This window comes from Chroicocephalus ridibundus, chromosome 7, assembly GCF_963924245.1.
Source record: "Chroicocephalus ridibundus chromosome 7, bChrRid1.1, whole genome shotgun sequence".
In the NCBI taxonomy this organism is placed as follows: domain Eukaryota; kingdom Metazoa; phylum Chordata; class Aves; order Charadriiformes; family Laridae; genus Chroicocephalus; species Chroicocephalus ridibundus.
The window spans coordinates 8,898,827-8,918,452 of NC_086290.1; the positions used below are offsets into that span (position 1 = coordinate 8,898,827).

The window sequence follows — 19,626 nt, forward strand, 5'->3', positions numbered from 1 at the left end:
GAATGATCAAAGTTGAATTGAGGTTTTCACCTTTGGGATTTTGTAAATCAGTTCTGTGTTACAGATTTTAATAGAAGTCTGCTTACACTTTTATACTCATCTGCACAGGCCTTGCTCTCTTACTGCTGAGTGCCCCAAATTCAGTGTGGGAAAGCTGAGTTCATGTCTCGTTAAATGACATGTGCCTGCCCGTCTCCATGGAAGTCCCTCCTGCCACTCTTCAGTGCTGTGTAGAAAGCAAGACAAGCTGTGATTTACTGGAAAACTGTGATCAAGTATTGATACTGCCTTATGATATCTTTAATATCAGGGGTGTTTTTCTGTAGTGGCAGTGATTGCTGCTGTGAAGAAGACAGGGTGTGCCTCATTCCCCTGTGAATCATACATTAGTCAGACACTTTGCTCTGTATGAACTGCTTGTGGAAACTGTACACTTGTGAAATTTAGCTTGCCCATGGTATCCTTTTCTCATGTGATTTAAATGTTTACTTTGAGTGACAGTGGCAGAATAGATCTGATCAGCCTGAATAAAGCCTCATCTTAGCAAAAGTTAATTTTTAAAAAGTTATTTTTTTAAAACCCCCACTGTTACTAGATTGTGCGTTTGAAGAACCGAAGATTTTTATCATTTTTTATTCACTTTTTAACTTGCCTTTTTTGTCTCACCTATTGTGTTTTTAAACTCTGTTTTCACTCAAGAGTGTGTAGATTTTTAATTATGAAAATGAAACTTACTGTTTGTTATGTATATTCCCATAGTCCCTGGCAGCCCGAGCTCCTGTCCAGAGCCCCATAGTACCAGTCGCCATACGAATACTGCAAAGGCTGGCCGTGCCTGCCAGCGTGGAGCTGGGGAGGCAGGGGGTCCCTTCCCTCACCCGTGGGCAAGCAGCGGTGGCATTCCTGATGCAGAAAGGAGAGTGTGGCAAGGAAGCCTGGGAACACTAGACATGTGAAGCCTTGCGTTGGAGACTTGCCACTGTAATATTATAATATTCAGAGACCAGAAGCCATGTGGGGTTTTTCCTTTTTTTTTTTCTTTTTCCTTTTTTTGGAAGTCTAAAAATGTGACCTTTTATTTTTCCATGAGTCAGGAGACTTCTTGCTGAGTAGGCCATAGTATTTTTAGATATGCTGATTTTATGTCTGAATACGGTCTTTTTATGTAAAATGCATCTTTCATCTGACTCTTCCTTTCAGTCTGCTGGCTGTGTGTGTGCTGGGCAGTCTCCCACACCACAAGTGGCTAAACAGCCCCTTACCTCCAACAGCTTAGCTTTTGTTTTCTTTGAAATACCGAGTTTAGTAATCAAATGGTTTTAACTTTTTTGCTTAAGGCACTTCTGATCTAGTTGTAGGTTTATGTAGCCTTCAGGCTCCAAAGTTCCTCTGTAGATTTAGCTTTAACGTCTATGTGCCACAGTTCCATATTTGCAGGGGAAGGTAGAGGGAGCGAGTCAATATTTGCTAGTTTTATTACTAATTCGTTTGTGGAACTAAAAGCCTGTTAATATAGATACAGCGAACAGTTTTATTCTGCATGACAGGTTATAGAAGCATCAGATTGTGGAAGTCTTGATTATTTTGTTTTAGGAACTAGATATTTAAGAAGAAATTAAAAACTTGTAACTTGAGTCTGCAAAGTCTGAGTTGTGCGTCCTAAGCTCAGGCACATACAGTGCATGATGCTGATCTCTTAATCAGAGGTGATTTTTTTTCTGGTATTTAGTTTCTTACTTTTAATTATTTATCTTATTTTGCCTGTGAAGTGTTTTTTTCAGTAAACATTCCGGTTGATCAATATGAAATCAAGTTTTTTTTTTTTTTTTTGCACAATTACTCCCAACTGTTGCAGTGTGTTACACAGAAGATCAGGTTTACAGCTTTAAAGATACTTCTCTTGCAAAGTGTTTATGGTGTTAGGTGAGATCCTGTGCTAACCACTTTGTTATTTAGAGAGAAATAGACCTTCCTTTTGAGGGTACCGTTTTTCCTGGCCTAGCACTATTGTGTGCAATTAATGTCAGCGATAGAAATTGTGTAGGCGTTAGCGGACACGTGAGCAAAGTGTCAACCACTGTATGGGTAGCATCACAGGAAAACCTACCGCAGCACCACTCCTCTTCTGGCCTCTAAAAACCGGCCTCTAAAAACCAGCCTCTTGCTGTACTCGTTGCTAGGCGTTTTGCTGTGTTGTTGACGTAGATTTATGGCTTGTTCAAGTTAGTAGCGCTTCATACAGCCTGAGATCTGCCAGGTTTATATCCAAGTGCTGAAAATTGTAGAGGTGCTACTACAGTGTTTCGTGCTTTTGCTGATGCTGCTTGTTTAGTCAATACAGCTGTCCGGCTGCATAAGGAAAATGCGAACTTTATCATGACTGTCTTTATTAAAAACTTGCGCATAGGCTGTAACTCTTGAATGTAGTGTGCGTTTTCATCTGCACGTTTTAGAATTTGCCTATGCTGCTGTTAACTCTTTTGTAACGACATTTCTAGCAGCTGGATAGTTTCGTTACTGTGAGTTTTGTAGTTATTTTTCATGAATACAATGGTAACTTCTTCAGTTACTTACATCATGAAAATTATGCATCTTTCCGTAGCACATTCTGAAAATTGGGTGGGTGAAGGTATGTAGTGCTTTTCCTCTTGCTTTCCTTAGTCATCTGAAACACACTTTCAAGACTGTTTTCCACTTGTTAAATGGAGTTTCTTTTGCTACCACGTCGTTATCAGCTGTCAGTACTTGCCACCTACGGTAGTACATCTTGGGAAATGCTTGTGAAGTAATGACGGCCAGCCCTGCCACATGCCCGGCTGGCAGTCTGGTGTTTTAAAGGAAATTCAGCGGGTCTTTTTGATATATGGGAAGAGAGTTATGTTAATTAAAAAAGGGAGATATCTTTGGTATCTGTGGTATTGAATTATAATTCTATATACATACATATAAAAAATAATAATCATAATCCTACCTTTTTTTGCCTCGATAGGTACACAAAGCTCGGATATGCTGGTAATACTGAACCCCAGTTCATTATTCCTTCATGTAAGTATTTATTACTTGTGTATGAATGCTGAAGTTACATTTTGAGCTTGTATAACTTGCTATATAAACAAAAACAGTTAAAAATGAGCAACTTGAAGACCTTTAAGTAATGACGCAGAGTGGTAGCATGGCGCTGTTTTGTTTTGCTCAATTTAAAAAGATACGTTTATTAAAATGGTATACTAATATTTGAAGTTAATGTCGTAGAAACCGAAACCATATTGAAATACAGTAGTGTGGCTATATTTATGTTTCAGAAGGTTTTTCCCTTATTAGGAACTTCTGAGGTTAAAGTTTAGTTGATTGTAATTAGAAAAAAAAAATTGGATGTTTTAATATTTTTAGGGTTTAAAATGTTACACTTCGTAGGTATTTTTCAGTATTACAGCTATGTTACTTAATTTACTATGTTTTGTAAATAGAAAAGGAAAACATTTATTTATTCTACAAGTAAAATTGCTTATTTGCTCCCTGTCTTCTGAACTGTTTCTCGCCTTGAAGTGAAACGGCTCTACTTGAGAGTGTGGAATTCAATCAGCTTCCTTTCAAAATGCTTCACCTTTTGACCTCCTACACCACTTGGCATTTTGTCATTGTTCATCTGCGCCAAAGTAATCACGTATTACATCCTGGTAAAAAGGAATAATTAGTACACCCAGTTTTCCTTGTAAATGTAACAGGAAAAGAGCGAGAACTAATAATACTTCAGCACAGTTGCTGTAAAATAGAACTTGGTAGTTCAGACTCTCTGGTAATTTTTCTAGAAAGCATGCTTCAAAAAGCAATTTTCATGGAAAGCTAAGGCTAATGCACTTAATGCATTCTTCTGTTTTCATACAAGTGAGAGAAGCGTTTCAATCTCTTTTAAATATACTCTACAGCGTTGTTCTTTTTTTTTCCCCCCACAAAAACTAGTTTTAACATTAGAGTTAAAAAAAGTTAACGAACCACTGAAAAAAACCTCATATTGCTCTTTAAACTTCATAGCAATCTTTAAATTAAAAATGGGCAAATAGTTATTTTATTTAATTTCAGATAAATAGGGTTTATATACTTTTTCTGTATCTTCAGATTTGGTTTATTTAATTTTAAAATCACTCCCTTGTTCCAAAAAAGGAGAAGAAAGATCATGACACTTTAAACAAATTCTGAGAATGAAATGACCTGTCAGATCATCATGCAGAGAAATTTATACATCAGGGATGGTATTAAAGTAGAAGAGAAAGGCGAGAAATGAGATTTTTTTTGATAGCTTTTTGATAGTGTGCTGTATTTAAAAAAAAAAAAAATGAAAAAGTGTGCTCTAGTCTAGATGCTCCTACAGCTGCAGTGGTCCTTGACTACAGTTCTCTTAATGAAAAAGACGTTTTTCTCATTTGTACTGTACTCACACTAACTGCACGAGTTTGCATTAATCGTCTGCCTCATGAAATCAAATAGCAATGGTGTAATCCACATTAAAAGTAGAGTATAGCAGTACTTAGTTTCAAAGTAAAATGTTACGGAAAACTGTGGATCTTTTCAAAGCACTTTGATGTCTTTAATTTCCTTAATATTATCCACAGAGGAAAAATGGTTTAGTTTCTCCTTTGACTTCCAGCAATGATGGTTGCGTGTTATCAGTCTGATTCTCTAAAAAGTGTTTGCTGTTAAACAGGTTCGAGCAGCATTCCTTCTGCCTTGTTCAATTCCTGCTTATCTTACTGGCTTCTGCTCTTCACAAATTTTTGTCTCCCACTCCTCTCCTGTTGTGTTTTCTTGATTTAATTCTGAATATGCTTTTGTAGAGATGACAAATGCTTGTTTGAAAAGTGAAGTAAATGGGAATATATTGGGCTGATTTTTTTAAGAGACTTGGGTTCACTGGCTGCTTTTTACATCCTAGCAGATCGTTAATTTTGCTTGATTTTTATTCACTTAAGCCCTTTTTCCTGCTGTATGTTAAAATAGGAGTCAGCTTCTTTCCATGACCCCAGTAGTTCTCTTGATTTGTCATCTATTTCAGTTTATCTATAATAGTTCACGTTAGATGGCCTTTCCTTTACCTTTAAAAGGAAAAAAATGTCTTGAGTAGTGGTTCAGCACAAAAATTGATTTGATAGTACGTCCTTTTTCCTTTTTTTTTTTTTTTTTTTTTTTTTTTTGGTAAAAGCTCTTGATTCCTGTGCCAAGCAAACCAAAGGCAAATGCTGTGAGATACCACTGGAGCGCTGCCCATCTTCAGACACCGCGGTAGCCTAGCTCTGGTTTCAGCAAGATTTATTTTCCTGTTTGTATTTTCAGGATATGATTCTTGATTCAGGTTGTTCCCTTCTCATTTCTGACTTTCAAACCCAGGACCGAAGAGGCTAGCCTCAAGGTCAGCAAAATACAGAGAGCTCCCACCTTGTTTTAGGCTTGTAACAGGGTGAAACCACTTTGACTTGAAAGTTTCTATAGTCCTGTGGCAAGCGCTGGTATTTTACTTGAAAATTCTTGAAGATAACACACATCTGGACAGAAAAAATGTGTGAGCTCTGGAATGATGACCTGAAAAATATTTGGCAAGATTCTTCTTTTCACTTGCATCAGGCACTGGCCTTGCGACATCTCTTTCCTCACGATTTTAGTTTCTATTTCTTATCTTTGGCCCCCCCCCCCCTCCCCGCCCCATGCTTTCAGCTTCCTCCAGCCTTTTACTTCCTCTCTGCTCTCCTGCAAGCTGCTACAGAAGTTACGGGATGATTCACTTTTCTTCCTGAAGAGCTCGAAGTAATGTTTTCTGTTTTATCCTGTTCAGAGTTCACAATGTTTTGGCTGTGCGACTCTGCTTTTGTTTCTCTTTATGGGATGAGAAAGGAGAAGGATGGGGGGCATCAATGAACTAACTGCGCTTTACCTTAGCGTGCTATTGATTTCCAAATCCTGTAGCTGTGCCGCCCAGTGGGCTTGAGGCTGCAACAGCTGTTTTCATAATTTGTTTATTTTTTTAATTTTAGTTGTGAGCAAACAGAACTTCTTACTGAAGGTGAGAATTAGAAAAATAATTCTGCCTCTGAGCGTTTGGAGCATGGCCTCTGAATAATTGAGGCTGTTATTAATGCTTCTTATATATATGAATTTCCTCATTTGTGTAAAGGATTGTGTTTAAAGGCAATTAGGAAGACTTGAAAACATACAGCAGGTATTGCTGGCATGGCAGCCCTGTTAGCCAGGGGGCTGATGCAGAAGATGGGGAAAGGGAACATCTGTGTTCCTGTGATATCTAATCACTGATCCATCTTTCCAGGATCCTGTGTTTAGTCTTAGCCACTATTTTTGTGATTAAAAACTTTTTTTCTTTATTTATGATGAGTAATTAGCATGGAAGGAATAAATTGCCAAGATACGAGCTCTTAACTTTTGCCAGTTATTCCTTGAAGTGAAGGAGAGATTTATAGTCTGTCTTAAATGAAACTTTCCATCCTGTTGTTAATGTTAAGATAGGAGTAGGATTTAAAGGAAGAAATTAAACATGGACTTTGTGAAAATCTGTTTTAAAGCATCTAAAGGTGCATCATGGGTCCATCTGTCCTTTTAAAAATACTCCTATTTCTGTCCAGTTTTCTCTTTCTGCATGCCTTACATTTTCTCCTACTTCTTCATTCCTGCCTTCTTTTGTACATGTTTTTGCTTATTTAGTTGCTATTCAGCCCCTTTTGTGTGACATATCTCACTTTCATAATATGTCCAGAAATCAAATTGGTGCAAGTGAAGTAGAACGTCTGTTTATGTAATGGCAACATGTTTTCTTTCTTGCTTTTTATAAAACTTTTTAAAAAAAAATATTATTATTAGCAGAGTGTGCAGAAAATTATCACATTTGTTTAATAAAATGAGATCTGTAGGGATACCCTATCTTAGAAATTCTCTTTATATTTTATCTACCTGATTGCATTTTGAGTGTCTAATAATTAAATGTGTTTTAGGTCTGTATTGTGTTACTTTATAAATCCTAATTATGTTTACCTATGATTGGAATTAAAATTATCTGCTTTATTTAGCTTTTCTGTGCTTATGCCTGAAACAATGGACGAATGCAATTACAGCGTGTTCCTATTTTTGAATGTTGGATTGTTTTTTTTCTTTTTTTTTCTTGTGAGGGATATATAATCTACATTATTGTTTGTGTCCTCTGTTAAAGGTATTGCTATCAAAGAATCGGCGAAAGTGGTCGATCAAGCACAAAGGAGGGTTTTGAAAGGTGTTGATGATTTAGACTTCTTTATCGGGGATGAAGCAATAGAAAAACCAACTTATGCAACCAAGGTATTAAGAGAAATGCTTAAAAATAATTTTCCAGTACTCTTTAGAAAGTGTCAGCTATATAGTAAACAGCTGTTTAAGAGTGCTTTTCCGTTAACTATAACCTTATTTTCTTATTAACTCTATTTTAATTGAAAATAAGGTTTGATATTAGTTTTGTTGACCTTCAGGAGCCTGTGGGAATTTGCAAAAAAAATGTGTGAATATATATTTCTTTTGAAGTGAAGGGAGGCTGGGAGAGCGTTAAGAGGAAATGTCCTGTTCTTTCATGTTCCTTGGCATCTTTTATCAGCAGCATCAGAGTCAGGATATTGGGTTAAGGGGATTTATCCTAGTGCCACCGTTCAGTTGTACTGAGAAAAGCGCAATGTATTGTCTCTGCCATTCAGGGTTGGAATCTGAATTTCAAATAGGTGTCAGACGCAGCTAGGGAAAACCTAATGCAAGGTTTCTTGCATATGTACATCATATGCTTTCACTGCAGTTGAAAACACTGATTGTTTTATCTTTTTTTCTTTTGTTTCCAATTATATATTGATATTCTTGTGCAACAGTGGCCCATCCGCCATGGTATAGTTGAAGACTGGGACTTGATGGAGAGGTTTATGGAGCAAGTAATCTTTAAGTATCTAAGGGCAGAACCCGAGGATCATTATTTTCTTTTGGTAGGTAAAATTATGTCCTGCTTATGAAATCGCATATGACTAGTAAGAATGTTTGTGTTGATTTATGTAATAATTCTTAAATAAGGATATGCTTATCTTTAAAACTAAAGTAAATATAAATTACCTGAAACTTTCCTGACCTGGCTTATCCTATCCAGATTCTCTAATCTTCTAAAGATGTCAGTGTCTGAACTGCAAACTCTTTTCTTTTCTCATTTCGTTCCAAATCACGTCTGCTTTGTCCCTTTTTTCTATTCCTTACCCACTGAATTCGATAATCATGTTTACATTTTTTGAGACAAAAAAGTACCTGTGTGTTTTGACTTGACATAATTACAATTATTTTGGTTTTACAATGCTGCCACCTGAATAGTGTGTCAAGACAGTGTTTTTGGATTTTATTTTTTTTTTTGGGAAATCAGAAGAATTGATTGTCATTTGGGTTAGACTTGAGTTAAGGTTAATGTTATTGAGAAGCATCTGCTGTTCCTTAGTATTGTATTTAAGGCCATTAAAATAGGCAATTTGTTTTAGTGTGGTGTTTACAGAGCAAGTTTGGAATTAGAGGTGTTGGCCAGACTTGTTAAAGAACATCTAATGCAATATTTTCTTGAAGCAGTTCTAATTAGGTCCAGTGGCTCAAGGCTGTGACCAGCCAAGTTTTGACTATGTCCAAGGATCAAGATGCCGTAGCAACTCTGGGCCACTCTTCCAACATTTGACCACCCTCACATTTCCTTTTTTTTTCTTCTTAATACCTACTTAGGGTGTCCCATGTTGCAGTTTGTCTCTGTGGCCCCTTGTCCTATCACCTTTTTGAAGAGTCTGGCTCCCTCCTATTACGTAGTTGTTGCAAAGGAAGAGTGATTTTTTTTTTTTTTTTAAATTCTTTTTTTCCCCCCTCAAATATTCTGTAGCACTGTCCAAAATAATCTTTCAGAGGAGAGACTTAATATTAATTATGTTTGGTATTTTAATGAAAACTACAGCATGCTATTATAGCATATTGTATGTTGTTGCTCGCTGTTCTCAGTTGAGTACATTTCTACAGCTGGTCGTATCAACTTGTTTTATAGTGATTGCCTTATGAAGAAAAACACCTTTTTTCTTTAATGAGTCACTGAGAATTTTTTAAAATAATTGTCATTCTTTAAACGTGCTAAACTGCATCCTTTGACATTTTTAGGTTGATAATCCTTGATTCTTTCAAGTGAAATCAAAAGTTGTAATGAGCTAAACCAACCCACAAAGGGGCCTTCAATGTAAATTCTTAAGCAGTAATTACTATAACATTTTTATTGTACTTCTTGTTTTTGCAATGCAGATTGCATAAATTCTTTTACTGTTTGAGGAGTTTCTAGATTTTCTTAATTGTACCATTTGCCTTTAAAAGCACCCTTTGCACATTATTATTTTTACATGCTATTGTTTTCGAATGGCTCATCTTTCAAAACTTAGGGTTGGCTGATTATTTTTTTTTCAAGTCAAGTGTTTGATATGAATGTAAGTTAACACTTGGATTTATTTATTTATTTATTTATTTTCTGTCTCACAGACTGAGCCTCCATTAAATACTCCAGAAAACAGAGAATATACTGCTGAAATCATGTTCGAGTCTTTCAATGTTCCAGGGCTATATATTGCTGTTCAGGTAAGGGCAGAGCTGTTGAAAGTTAGAGCTACAGTATTTCTCTTTGAGCTAAAACTAATTTAACTATGAAAACTGTATGAGTGGTGTTTGGAATATTGTATGTACTTTTGGTTAGCAGTTTCACCACTAGATGTTTGATATGCATTGATTCTGTGGTCTGTTGGCTAGGTACTGTTCCTCTGTTACCTGTGTAGAAGGTGGCCTCTAAGCAGTAGAGTATCTGTTGTATCATAAGTAAAAAACCAACACACCACAGCATAATAATGGTGTTAGGCCAAGAATTGAATCCCTCTCTGTATGAAGCAGCAAAGAAGTTGTTTGTTTGAACATGGCTAAAAATGTATTAGGAGTCAAAAACTACATTTATGCAGTTTCTTTTCTGTAAGTTGTTGTGCACGCATATATAATATTACTAAATGAATTTCCAGGCTGTGACACCATGAGGGTGTCAGGCTGGGTACTCTTGGGAGGAGTAGTGGAAGGTGGGATCTGCAATGCAGTGCTTTTATTAAGATTTGGTTTTTGCCTGTGTTCTTCCACAAGGCTGTCCTTGCCTTAGCTGCATCTTGGACGTCAAGACAAGTAGGAGAACGAACGCTGACTGGCACAGTTATAGACAGTGGTGATGGCGTCACTCATGTTATTCCTGTTGTAAGTATACATCAAAACCACAGAAACAATTTAACAGAACAGTTTGTCCTCTAACTTCTCTGGAGCTTACACTTGCACAGATTGAAGTATAGCTAGGAATCTTCAAAAATGTCAGATAATTTCTGAGGTTGTGGGTTTGGGTTTATTTTGTAGTGCAGAACCTCCTGAAGAACTCTTCTGCACCCTGAGTTTGTCAGGGCATATTGTCTTTTGGCGACTTATCTTAAAAGGTCATTTGCCAAGACCGTGCGAAGTGATCAGTGCAATAGTATTGCTTTATCATATTGCCGGTTTGTTTTGCAGGTATGAGGGAATATGCTCTTTACAATAGTCAGTCCAAAAAGTTTTGGAAACTTGTTTAATCCAGTTAATTCATATATAAAATGGAAATAATAAAAAATATTTGAGGGCAGATGTGGCATTGTTTACAATTTTTCTCCATCTGTTGACCAATGTTTTATACTATGTCATCATGGATCAGTGATACAAGCAAAAATGAAAAACTTCTACCTGACTGGGGAAAAAAAAGGGCAAACCCTATGGTTAATGACTGTTGTGCATATCCGTTCCAATATGCCAAGTTGCTAAAAGCAAAAATTAGTATGATTGTATGATGTTTTATTAAATAATTAACACTTAGAACTGCAGTTTCTTAACTGTCAGACTATTGTTTTTGCTGTAGGTATGTATTTCCTTTTACAAAGTTACATATTTGAAACTTTATAATTGGAATATTTAATAGCATAGAAATAATACTTTATTTCAAGTGGCTGGTAATATGTCTCTCTGCCCATCTTTCCTTGGGAAGTTAAATGCGTGCCTAGGCACCAGATGCATTTTTCTTATCAAAATGAAGTTAGATTGCAGTTTTTAAGATTAAAACCTATACAAAGCTTTATCATGCCACAGCAACCTCAATTTTTAAAAATGATTTGTTACACCAAATAGTATTGGTGGTGATCAGCCATATGCTGTGATGTAGCAGATCATTCTAAGTCTTGGTGGAATCTAATGGCTAAATCTTTGTTCAGATTGTTCATCCAAAATGGCCTATTTTTAATAAGACGTAGGAAAAAATTGACATTTCAAACCTTTTATACGTAAACTTTTCTAAATTTGTACTTAGTAGTTCAAATTGCTATTTAAAACGGTTGAACTTTTCCTGATTTGTGGGTTTGTCGGTTTTGTTTGTGTTTTTTTGTTTTTTTTGTTTTTTTTTTTTTTTAATTGAAACAAGAGTAGATATTCTGTGTCACTTGAAACATTTGCCTCCTTTGTAGAGTGGCATTTGCTTGATTTCTGGAATTTTTAAACATGTTGAACAAATTGACAGCAATTTTATTATAAAATAGATAAAGAGAAATTAAACGCTTATCTCTGTAGTGAAGTTAACCATTGTGGTACATTTTTTATGACTTTATTATTTTCTATGTTAGAAAGGACATTTTATATGAATGTAAGGTGTATATAGGAAACTTTAAGCGTTTAACATCAGTGTGGTATTTGGATGCATGTGTTTGAATGCAGTAGGTCTGGTGAGGTTGAAGGCCAGTCTTGAACACTTGGTTTCTGTGTTTAGATGAGATACTTCTAATGCCCTGACACTGGCCCCTAGCACGAGTGTGACCTGCAAGGGTAGGCTGATGGATGAGTATGGGCCAGTCTGATGTTCTAAGCCGTCTCAATTAATGTGCTGAAATGATGCATTTTCTCCCTGCTTTCAGAAAATTAATTTTGGTTCATGTGGATTGTAACGTCTTACATCAGTGGCTGTGACTGCAGAGCCACATCATTTATTCTAAAATAATATTTCACGATACAAGGTTCCTTGACCTTTTTGGTAAGAGTAACCTCATTTTGAAGAGAAAATAAAGGCCAAGGAATAGTGAGTATAGCTATTTGTCTGCCTTATGTACTAGTGACCTTTCTGTTCCTCCTAACCTTGTAAGAATTATGAACCGAAGCAAAGCGAAACACTTTTAACAAGTGAAATAAGGCTATTGACGAATAGGATTTCTGGTAATTAAATGAGCCAGTTTTAAAGGGCTTCAGTCTCACAATCACAGGCAGTGAATAGGAATTTAGACTCCATGTCTTTCTCTGTCCCTCCTAAGCTTTGTTTAAAGGAGTTCTTGTCAATGTCTTTCTCCCAATTAATGTTATGTACAGGCTGAAGGATACGTGATTGGCAGCTGTATCAAACACATTCCAATTGCCGGGCGAGATATAACATACTTCATTCAGCAGCTGCTGAGGGAGCGAGAAGTAGGAATTCCTCCTGAACAATCCTTGGAAACAGCTAAAGCAGTGAAGGTAATGTGAACATTGTAGATATTAAGGTTATCTTTAGATCAGAGCTTGATATCTATTTTAAAAATACAATAATCTCTTAATCATTATCGTTCCAAGTAATGGTGCTCTGTTTCTAAATAATACAAAAATGTCTAAATAATGTAATAACATGAAATACCTTAAACTTAGGGTATGCAGTTGGGTTATACCCAATTTGGTCTAGAATTTCACTCTTCACTTGTAGTCTCCCTTTTCTCCTTCCTTCCCTTATTATCATTGTAATACTCAGTAGGAAGTGTTCTTGGTGGGATGCATAATGTAAAAAGCTGTAATTACTCTTTTATTCTTTCTGAATGTTGATACATTCTTTTTTTTTTTTTGTAGTACAAAGCTATTCTGAAAGACATTTGGCTTAAAGTACACTTAAACCTTGTTTCTATGGCAATTCTTCAATATACTTTAGAACTCGTTTCTCACCATTGTAGAAGTTTAGAGGAAAAATAGAAGAAAAGTAATTTAGCTCAGCAAGATGTGCTGCTTTCAGTGCCGCATGGAAATGATTTGTCGTAGCTGAGCCATTATCTAACAGTATACAGTAAATGTCGCTTCACCTGGTTTTGACACCTATTCTGTATCTGCCAATTTAAAACTCTCATTGTTAAAAGCTTAAATTACTACACTTTTTTAAAGCTCATACCATCTTCTCTGCTATACTTAAAAAGATACTTCTAACCGTACATATTCAATTTTCAGGAACGCTTTAGTTATGTTTGCCCTGACTTAGTAAAAGAATTTAACAAGTATGACACAGATGGTACAAAATGGATTAAACAGTATACTGGAATTAATGCTATCTCAAAGAAAGAATTCACCATTGATGTTGGCTATGAGAGGTTCCTGGGGCCAGAGATCTTCTTCCATCCTGAGGTAAGTTAACTTGAATTCTCTACATCTTTTTGTTTTAGGTGCATTTTAGATGATAGCATATAAATAGTATTTAGGAACTTTTAAATATGTGGTTATCTTGGCCTATATTTCTTCTTATTTGTAAATAGATACCAGCTATTGTTGTAAGTCAATGTGTTTTTGAGTCTTGATTGCTAGTAATCTTTATACGAAGTCAGGTGGATGTCTAAACTAAGCACTATATTTCGAATTTTTACAGTAAATGAATTACTAAACCCATATTTTCTTCTTGCAATTTTTAATAGAATTTCCTGGTCTCACCATATGGTACCCTGTTTTCTTAGCTGTTTGTTGAAAAGTTGAGTTTCTAAATATTCTGTCTTCTTGCCTTTATACCCTCAGTCTTTCTTCCAGTGTTGGGAAAAATTAAATAGGAATAAAGCCTTTTTTTTTTTTTCCCCTCCACATATCACCACCCCCCACATCCCTCTCTACATTCTCCTCTTGCAGCTTTTTTCATGTTGCACTGTTTTGCTCTGGTGCTCAGCATCTGAGAAGGGGATGTGTTCTTCAACCTGTTACAGTTAACAAAAACTCTCGTAGAGAATAGCTGGCAAAATAGATACTTTAGGTTTTATTCTTTCAAACCTTTTATAAATGTCAGCAAAAATAGCTAAAATAACTTTCCATTGTTAGTTTTCATGACATCTCTAGTATAATAGGGTAGTTCTTTCTCTTCCCTTTTTCTCTTTCTCCCCTTTCCTTTGCAATGTGTGGTCCTACACGTTGACTCATCTGGTTTTATTCTTGGTTGTAGTTTGCTAACCCTGACTTCACGCAACCAATCTCAGAAGTAGTAGATGAAGTTATTCAGAACTGTCCCATTGATGTTAGACGTCCTCTGTATAAGGTCAGTAGCTATAATGAATTTCTTAAATATTTGTTTTAGGACTGTGCGTTATATTGAAATATGTATTTGAAACTCTATTTAAAAAAAAACAAAACCCACAACACAACAAAAAACCCAACAAACCACCAACAAAACTAACTGTTTTTCCAGAAACAAGTCTAATATGCAGAAGGCTTTGTTGTTGACTTACGCTTTTTCAGAATATGATGTCTCATTACTCAAACTCTTCTTTAAAAGAAATGAGAAACATAAATCTCAGTGAAAGAAGCGAGACGTACTAAGATGTAAATGGATTTTAAAGCACAGCCAATTTTGATGTGACAACCCCTCTGTGAATTCATATTCTGTCATGATTAAGTGTTAGGTAATTTAAAAGCATACCTGTTAACTGTAAGTTTAAAAGCCGTATTTAGAATTTAAGAACTGGGTAAAGTTGGAGACTTAAATTTTCACAAGCAGTTAATAATTTTTGTTACTCAAAACAGAATATTGTCCTCTCTGGAGGCTCAACCATGTTCAGGGACTTTGGTCGCCGTTTACAGCGAGACTTGAAAAGGACTGTCGATGCCAGACTGAAACTTAGTGAAGAACTTAGTGGCGGCAGACTGAAGGTTAGTTCTTGCAGCTAATGCATTTAACGAGCATCTTTCTCTCCCATGTTACCTGGAAAATGCAAAACCAGCATATTGCAACGACGTCCTTGTTTGGTGAAATGTCTTTTCTTTTAAAGTTCTTGTAGAAGTTTTTTCGGAGACTTGTGTATTGCAGAGAATTGTAGACTGGTATTGGAGAATGTTTATGTAATCCTTTAATTGTAGGAAGCTGTAGTACTGTTTCCCCGGGCATACACTTGTGCTGCCTGTGCCTTTATCACTGAACTGAATCAATCTCACCTAATGAAAGGATGGGACTTACGCCTGCTACGTAAAAGCAATTGGTCACTCCCCAGTTGGTTTTTTGGTTTGTTTTTTCTTTTTTTTTTTTTTCCATTAGTGCTTATTGATTAGTTGCAAGTCATCATCTCCAGTCTTTTGAACTTAAAGATAATAAGAGAGATGGAGCAAGCTCGTTGTTGAGCCACCAGGGTAGTCAGAGGACCGGAGCGCTTGTCCTGTGAAGAAAGGCTGAGGGAACTGGCTTGTTTTGGAGAAGAGAAGGCTTTGGGAGTCTTAATAGTAGCCCCGTGGTATATGTGGGAAGGTGACTGAGAAAGTGGGACTGGGCCCTTGACAGTGGTGAGCGGTGGGTGCGTGAGAGACAACAGATACAAATTGAAACAAAAGAGATTCATCTTGGATAAAGGGAAAAAATTTTTATTCTGGGGATGATCAAGCGTGAGAACAGGCTGCCCAGAGGAGCCGGGCAGTTTCTGCCTAATTTGCCCAGTTGGGCAAAAATCTTGAAGGTTTTTGGGACTTAGCTGGAAAAAACTCTGAATAACTTCCTCTGACCTCGTAACTGACTCCACTTTGAGCAAGAGGCTGAACTAGAGGCACTGAGGCTGCTTCCCACCCAAACTAGCCTGTGAAATGACTTCGTGTCTTCACTAAACTGCATGATCCTTCATTTATGTTATTTCCGCTTTTAACCTTTGATATAACCTTCGCATTTTTTCTGTTGACGTTGACTCCGCATACATAAAAGATAGCAGAGAAAGAAATGACTTTATGTTTTTTCCTTTTAAGCCTGAAGTGATTTTCCTCACTTATTTTGTAGTAGTAATCTAGGTAGAGGAGCTCAAACAATCCTTCAAATGCCCAGTATAGCTTCATAATATGTCATGTAGACAACTCTGAAATTTCAGTTTTATACAGTTCTCTGGTTCATGTAACCTATTTTATTCTTAGTTCTCCTTAGTAGACTTTTACCACTTAGTAAGGAAGCAGGATACGAATAAGGAAATCTGATGCAATTCTTCCTTCTTCAGAGTACTGGGCATTGCACATCATCACTGGCTTGAATTTTCTTAATCTATTGCAAATGATTTTCAGATACTGTTTCAAATTGTTCAGATTTCAGCAGGTTGTACTGGAAAAAACCAAATCTTTCTGAAGCTGTTATGTATGCTGTCATTTTTGATTAGAACAAGTAAGGAATGAAGGTTTGTGCGGGTATGGAGGGAAAGGGGATAATTGTAATGAGTGTTGTAGTTTTGAAAAGCGTGACTGTGTTGGGCCTAGATAAACTTTCAATCAATATGCAACTGATGCTTCGTTAAAATAATGACATGAAACTTAAGAATTAACCTTCTGAAGTGTTTTTTGAAAGAAGTAAGTAGTATGGATCTGTTCTTACAATTGCATAAATAAACAGTCCCGCAAGAAATTCAGCAGAAAATAGAACGTGGATAACTGGAGAGGAACACTGTATGGGAGCTCTTGGGAGAAAATTGGTGTGAATGCAAGTATCTCTTAATACCTGATAAAGTAGGTAACTGGCGATTTATAAGCAAGAGCTATTTCTTAGTCTGGGTTGTACAAGAGAATCTGATGCTATAATAGTAAATTTAAATAACCCAGGATTTAAGAAAATAGTAATTTGCGAAAAGTAAGCTTGCAATGTACACTCTTTCAAAGAAAGACTGAATTTTTATCAGCAAAAGTGACTCTTAATGTATTCCTTTTCTTTCCTTCCCTTTTATAGCCTAAGCCCATTGATGTACAAGTCATTACACACCATATGCAGAGATACGCTGTGTGGTTCGGAGGATCAATGCTGGCTTCCACAGTAAGTTAGCTATAAAGCTGAGCGTGTTTTAGTCACCCTGGGTACGCTTTTGGAGTTCTCATCTCTCCTTCACTTCATACTAAATGCTGTTGGGGGATTTCTGCTAGGCCTCGGGTAGCGAATATACCCTTCCTGCCCCCTTTGAAGTTTTTGCGTTAAAGATTTGAAAGAGCAAGTGAGAGCTCTGTTACAACTTTGTGTGAGTTGTTAAATAGTGCATTTTAGTTTCGTGGCAAAATGCATTGCTTGCATTGGTGTTTAGCCTTCCAAGTTATCTGTATTTGTGTTTTTCCATTTGCTACCTAAATGTTACTGCTGTTCAGCTAAGGTATACATACCATTGACTTTTTTCTTTTTTTTTTTTTTTTTTTCTCCTTCCCTTTACAGCCTGAATTCTACCAAGTATGCCATACCAAAAAAGATTATGAAGAGATTGGTCCTAGCATCTGTCGTCACAACCCTGTGTTTGGAGTCATGTCTTAAAGCTGACCTCGGAGGGGTCAGGGATAGGGAGGTGGGGAGGAGGAGTCTTTCTGATTACTTGTTTGTCTGATGGCTGGTATTAAGATAACGAACATGACTTGACAATAAGAAAAAGACCAAACACAATTAAGCAGGATTATTTTAATAAGTGTCTCAACATGCGGATGTAGTGGAAAGCCAAAATGATCACATTTTTTCTTTAGATTGATTATTTGAACCTGTGCGTAACAAAAAGAGAAAAGTGGATTTTAGTTCTTTCTGTGCCCTGATATTTTGTATATTAATGGATTATCCAAGATTTGATGGGATTTGACGGTGTGTAGATAGTCAGCTCTCTAATGCTTCCGTTGTACCCTGTCATGGGTGCAATGCAGGAGCTTGTTTATATTTCATACTTTTTTATACTTTGAGGAAAAATATGAATAAAAGAAACTGTAATATTTGAGGAAAAAAAATCTACCAGTGACCAACTTGAAAGTAAATTAAAAAAACAAAGTCATGACTCATGCAACTAGTTCTTGCAAATCATGACCAGTCTAAATCCTGGGTTCCATACAATGCGAGTGCTTTTGGAACTAAGAAGCTACTATCTTGGATTAACCGACGCCTGCTAGTGCTTTCTGATTACTTGGTGCATTTTCATACTATCTCTTGCTTTAAAAAAAAAAAAAAAGTAAAGACAAGACTGTTGGACCAGTATTGCAGTTCTGTAGTGTCATTTCTAATTAAAACCAAATAATCAGGTTATCAAAATTGGTGTATTTAAAGCCTAACACCATTCCAATAAAGGCACAAAATTTCTTTTTATGTTTGTGTCAGACTTGTTAATCTCCTTACATGGGAAGTTGTGAGCATGGGTTCCTACATATCCGCTGTGGTTTTTGAAGAGTAAGATTGGTCTGTAAGGTAGAGATCATTATGTGCATTGTGTAAACTGAAGTGTGAGCATTTTAGAATTGCAGTTTATATGTTCATCTAGATAGCACTTATCCATATAAACCTAACATCTCCTCCATTGTTAGGTTTGTTCATCTACTTTGTTCTGTAACTTCTTCCCCCCCCCCGCCACTTTCAAGTGGTGGCATACAGGAGGCAGCACTGCGTTTTACATCTCTGTGGTTTTTCTGCAAGAAAATACCATGTAGATAAAAATAAAGTGAAAACAATCTCTTTCTCATTCTTTCTAGGAAGAACGCTTCATATATTGAATGGAATTACTTAAAATTTCTGTTCACATTTGATGAAAGATACTTCTGAACTCACAAATGTAGTTACGGTTGTTTACATAGAAGACCACAAGAGGGAGATCTCTTGGTTTCTTGAGTTGTAAAGATTCTTCAGATTCTTTTCTGAGAAGCCTATAAATTGCCAGAGCTTCTAGTCGCTTCAGAGCGTGATAAATGAGACTCCAAAATGAGGATAATATGGGAAAGTATTTTTACAGCAACGATTATAGTAATTCACCTGCTGGACTGGAGTAGAATCTTGGTGCAAACAAGACAATGTTAAATAGTTGTAATACAAAACTGTGTTATTAACATCTCCCTGTCAGTGCTACAACTTTTGAGATTTTTTTTTTTTTTCAAATAGTGAGTTTTCAACTCATAACTGCTGACTGATTCATGTGGTAAGAAAGACTGATAGGCAAATATGTGAAAAATAAAGAAGTTAATTTAAGCTGTGCCTTTTCCAGCAGTCCTCTGGTTCTGCAACTGTATCATGCTCCGAGTGGATTTCCTGATACACTGTAATGCCCTGAAGATCAGGCAAGGTTGGGATTTTTTTTTCCCCCCTCTCTAGAGTCTTAAAAATTCACTTGAAGAACTCAAAAATTCCTGATACATAGTGTAGCGAGGAAACGTAAAGAAAAGGAGTGAATGCCAGTTCCTGTCTCACACAGCTATATGTATATATTTATGTGCAGAGATGCACAGGCTGTGTAGGTATGGAGATCCCCTCTGAGCTGAAGGACAGGCTTGGTGTTCATTACCCACAAGTTGTACTGCGGCTAG

General features: G+C 36.5%; 1 protein-coding gene across 2 annotated transcripts in view; it reads left to right on the top strand.

The window, feature by feature from the left end:
* The window catches only part of ACTR3 (actin related protein 3), a 31,361-nt gene extending 12,104 nt beyond the window's left edge, over positions 1-19,257 (top strand). Inside the window, exons 2-13 of one of the 2 annotated variants that reach the window (XM_063341387.1) lie at positions 2,990-3,045; positions 7,208-7,332; positions 7,884-7,994; positions 9,550-9,645; positions 10,189-10,296; positions 12,466-12,609; positions 13,342-13,515; positions 14,312-14,404; positions 14,890-15,015; positions 17,048-17,131; positions 17,519-17,645; positions 18,802-19,257. In XM_063341387.1, the coding sequence (XP_063197457.1) occupies positions 2,990-3,045; positions 7,208-7,332; positions 7,884-7,994; positions 9,550-9,645; positions 10,189-10,296; positions 12,466-12,609; positions 13,342-13,515; positions 14,312-14,404; positions 14,890-15,015; positions 17,048-17,131; positions 17,519-17,614 (1,213 nt within the window). In that variant the 3' untranslated portion in view covers positions 17,615-17,645; positions 18,802-19,257. Of the gene's footprint in view, positions 1-2,989; positions 3,046-7,207; positions 7,333-7,883; positions 7,995-9,549; positions 9,646-10,188; positions 10,297-12,465; positions 12,610-13,341; positions 13,516-14,311; positions 14,405-14,889; positions 15,016-17,047; positions 17,132-17,518; positions 18,422-18,801 lie in introns of those variants that run through there. The other variant, XM_063341386.1, reaches the window with a different exon arrangement.
* Positions 19,258-19,626: the final 369 nt, after the last annotated feature.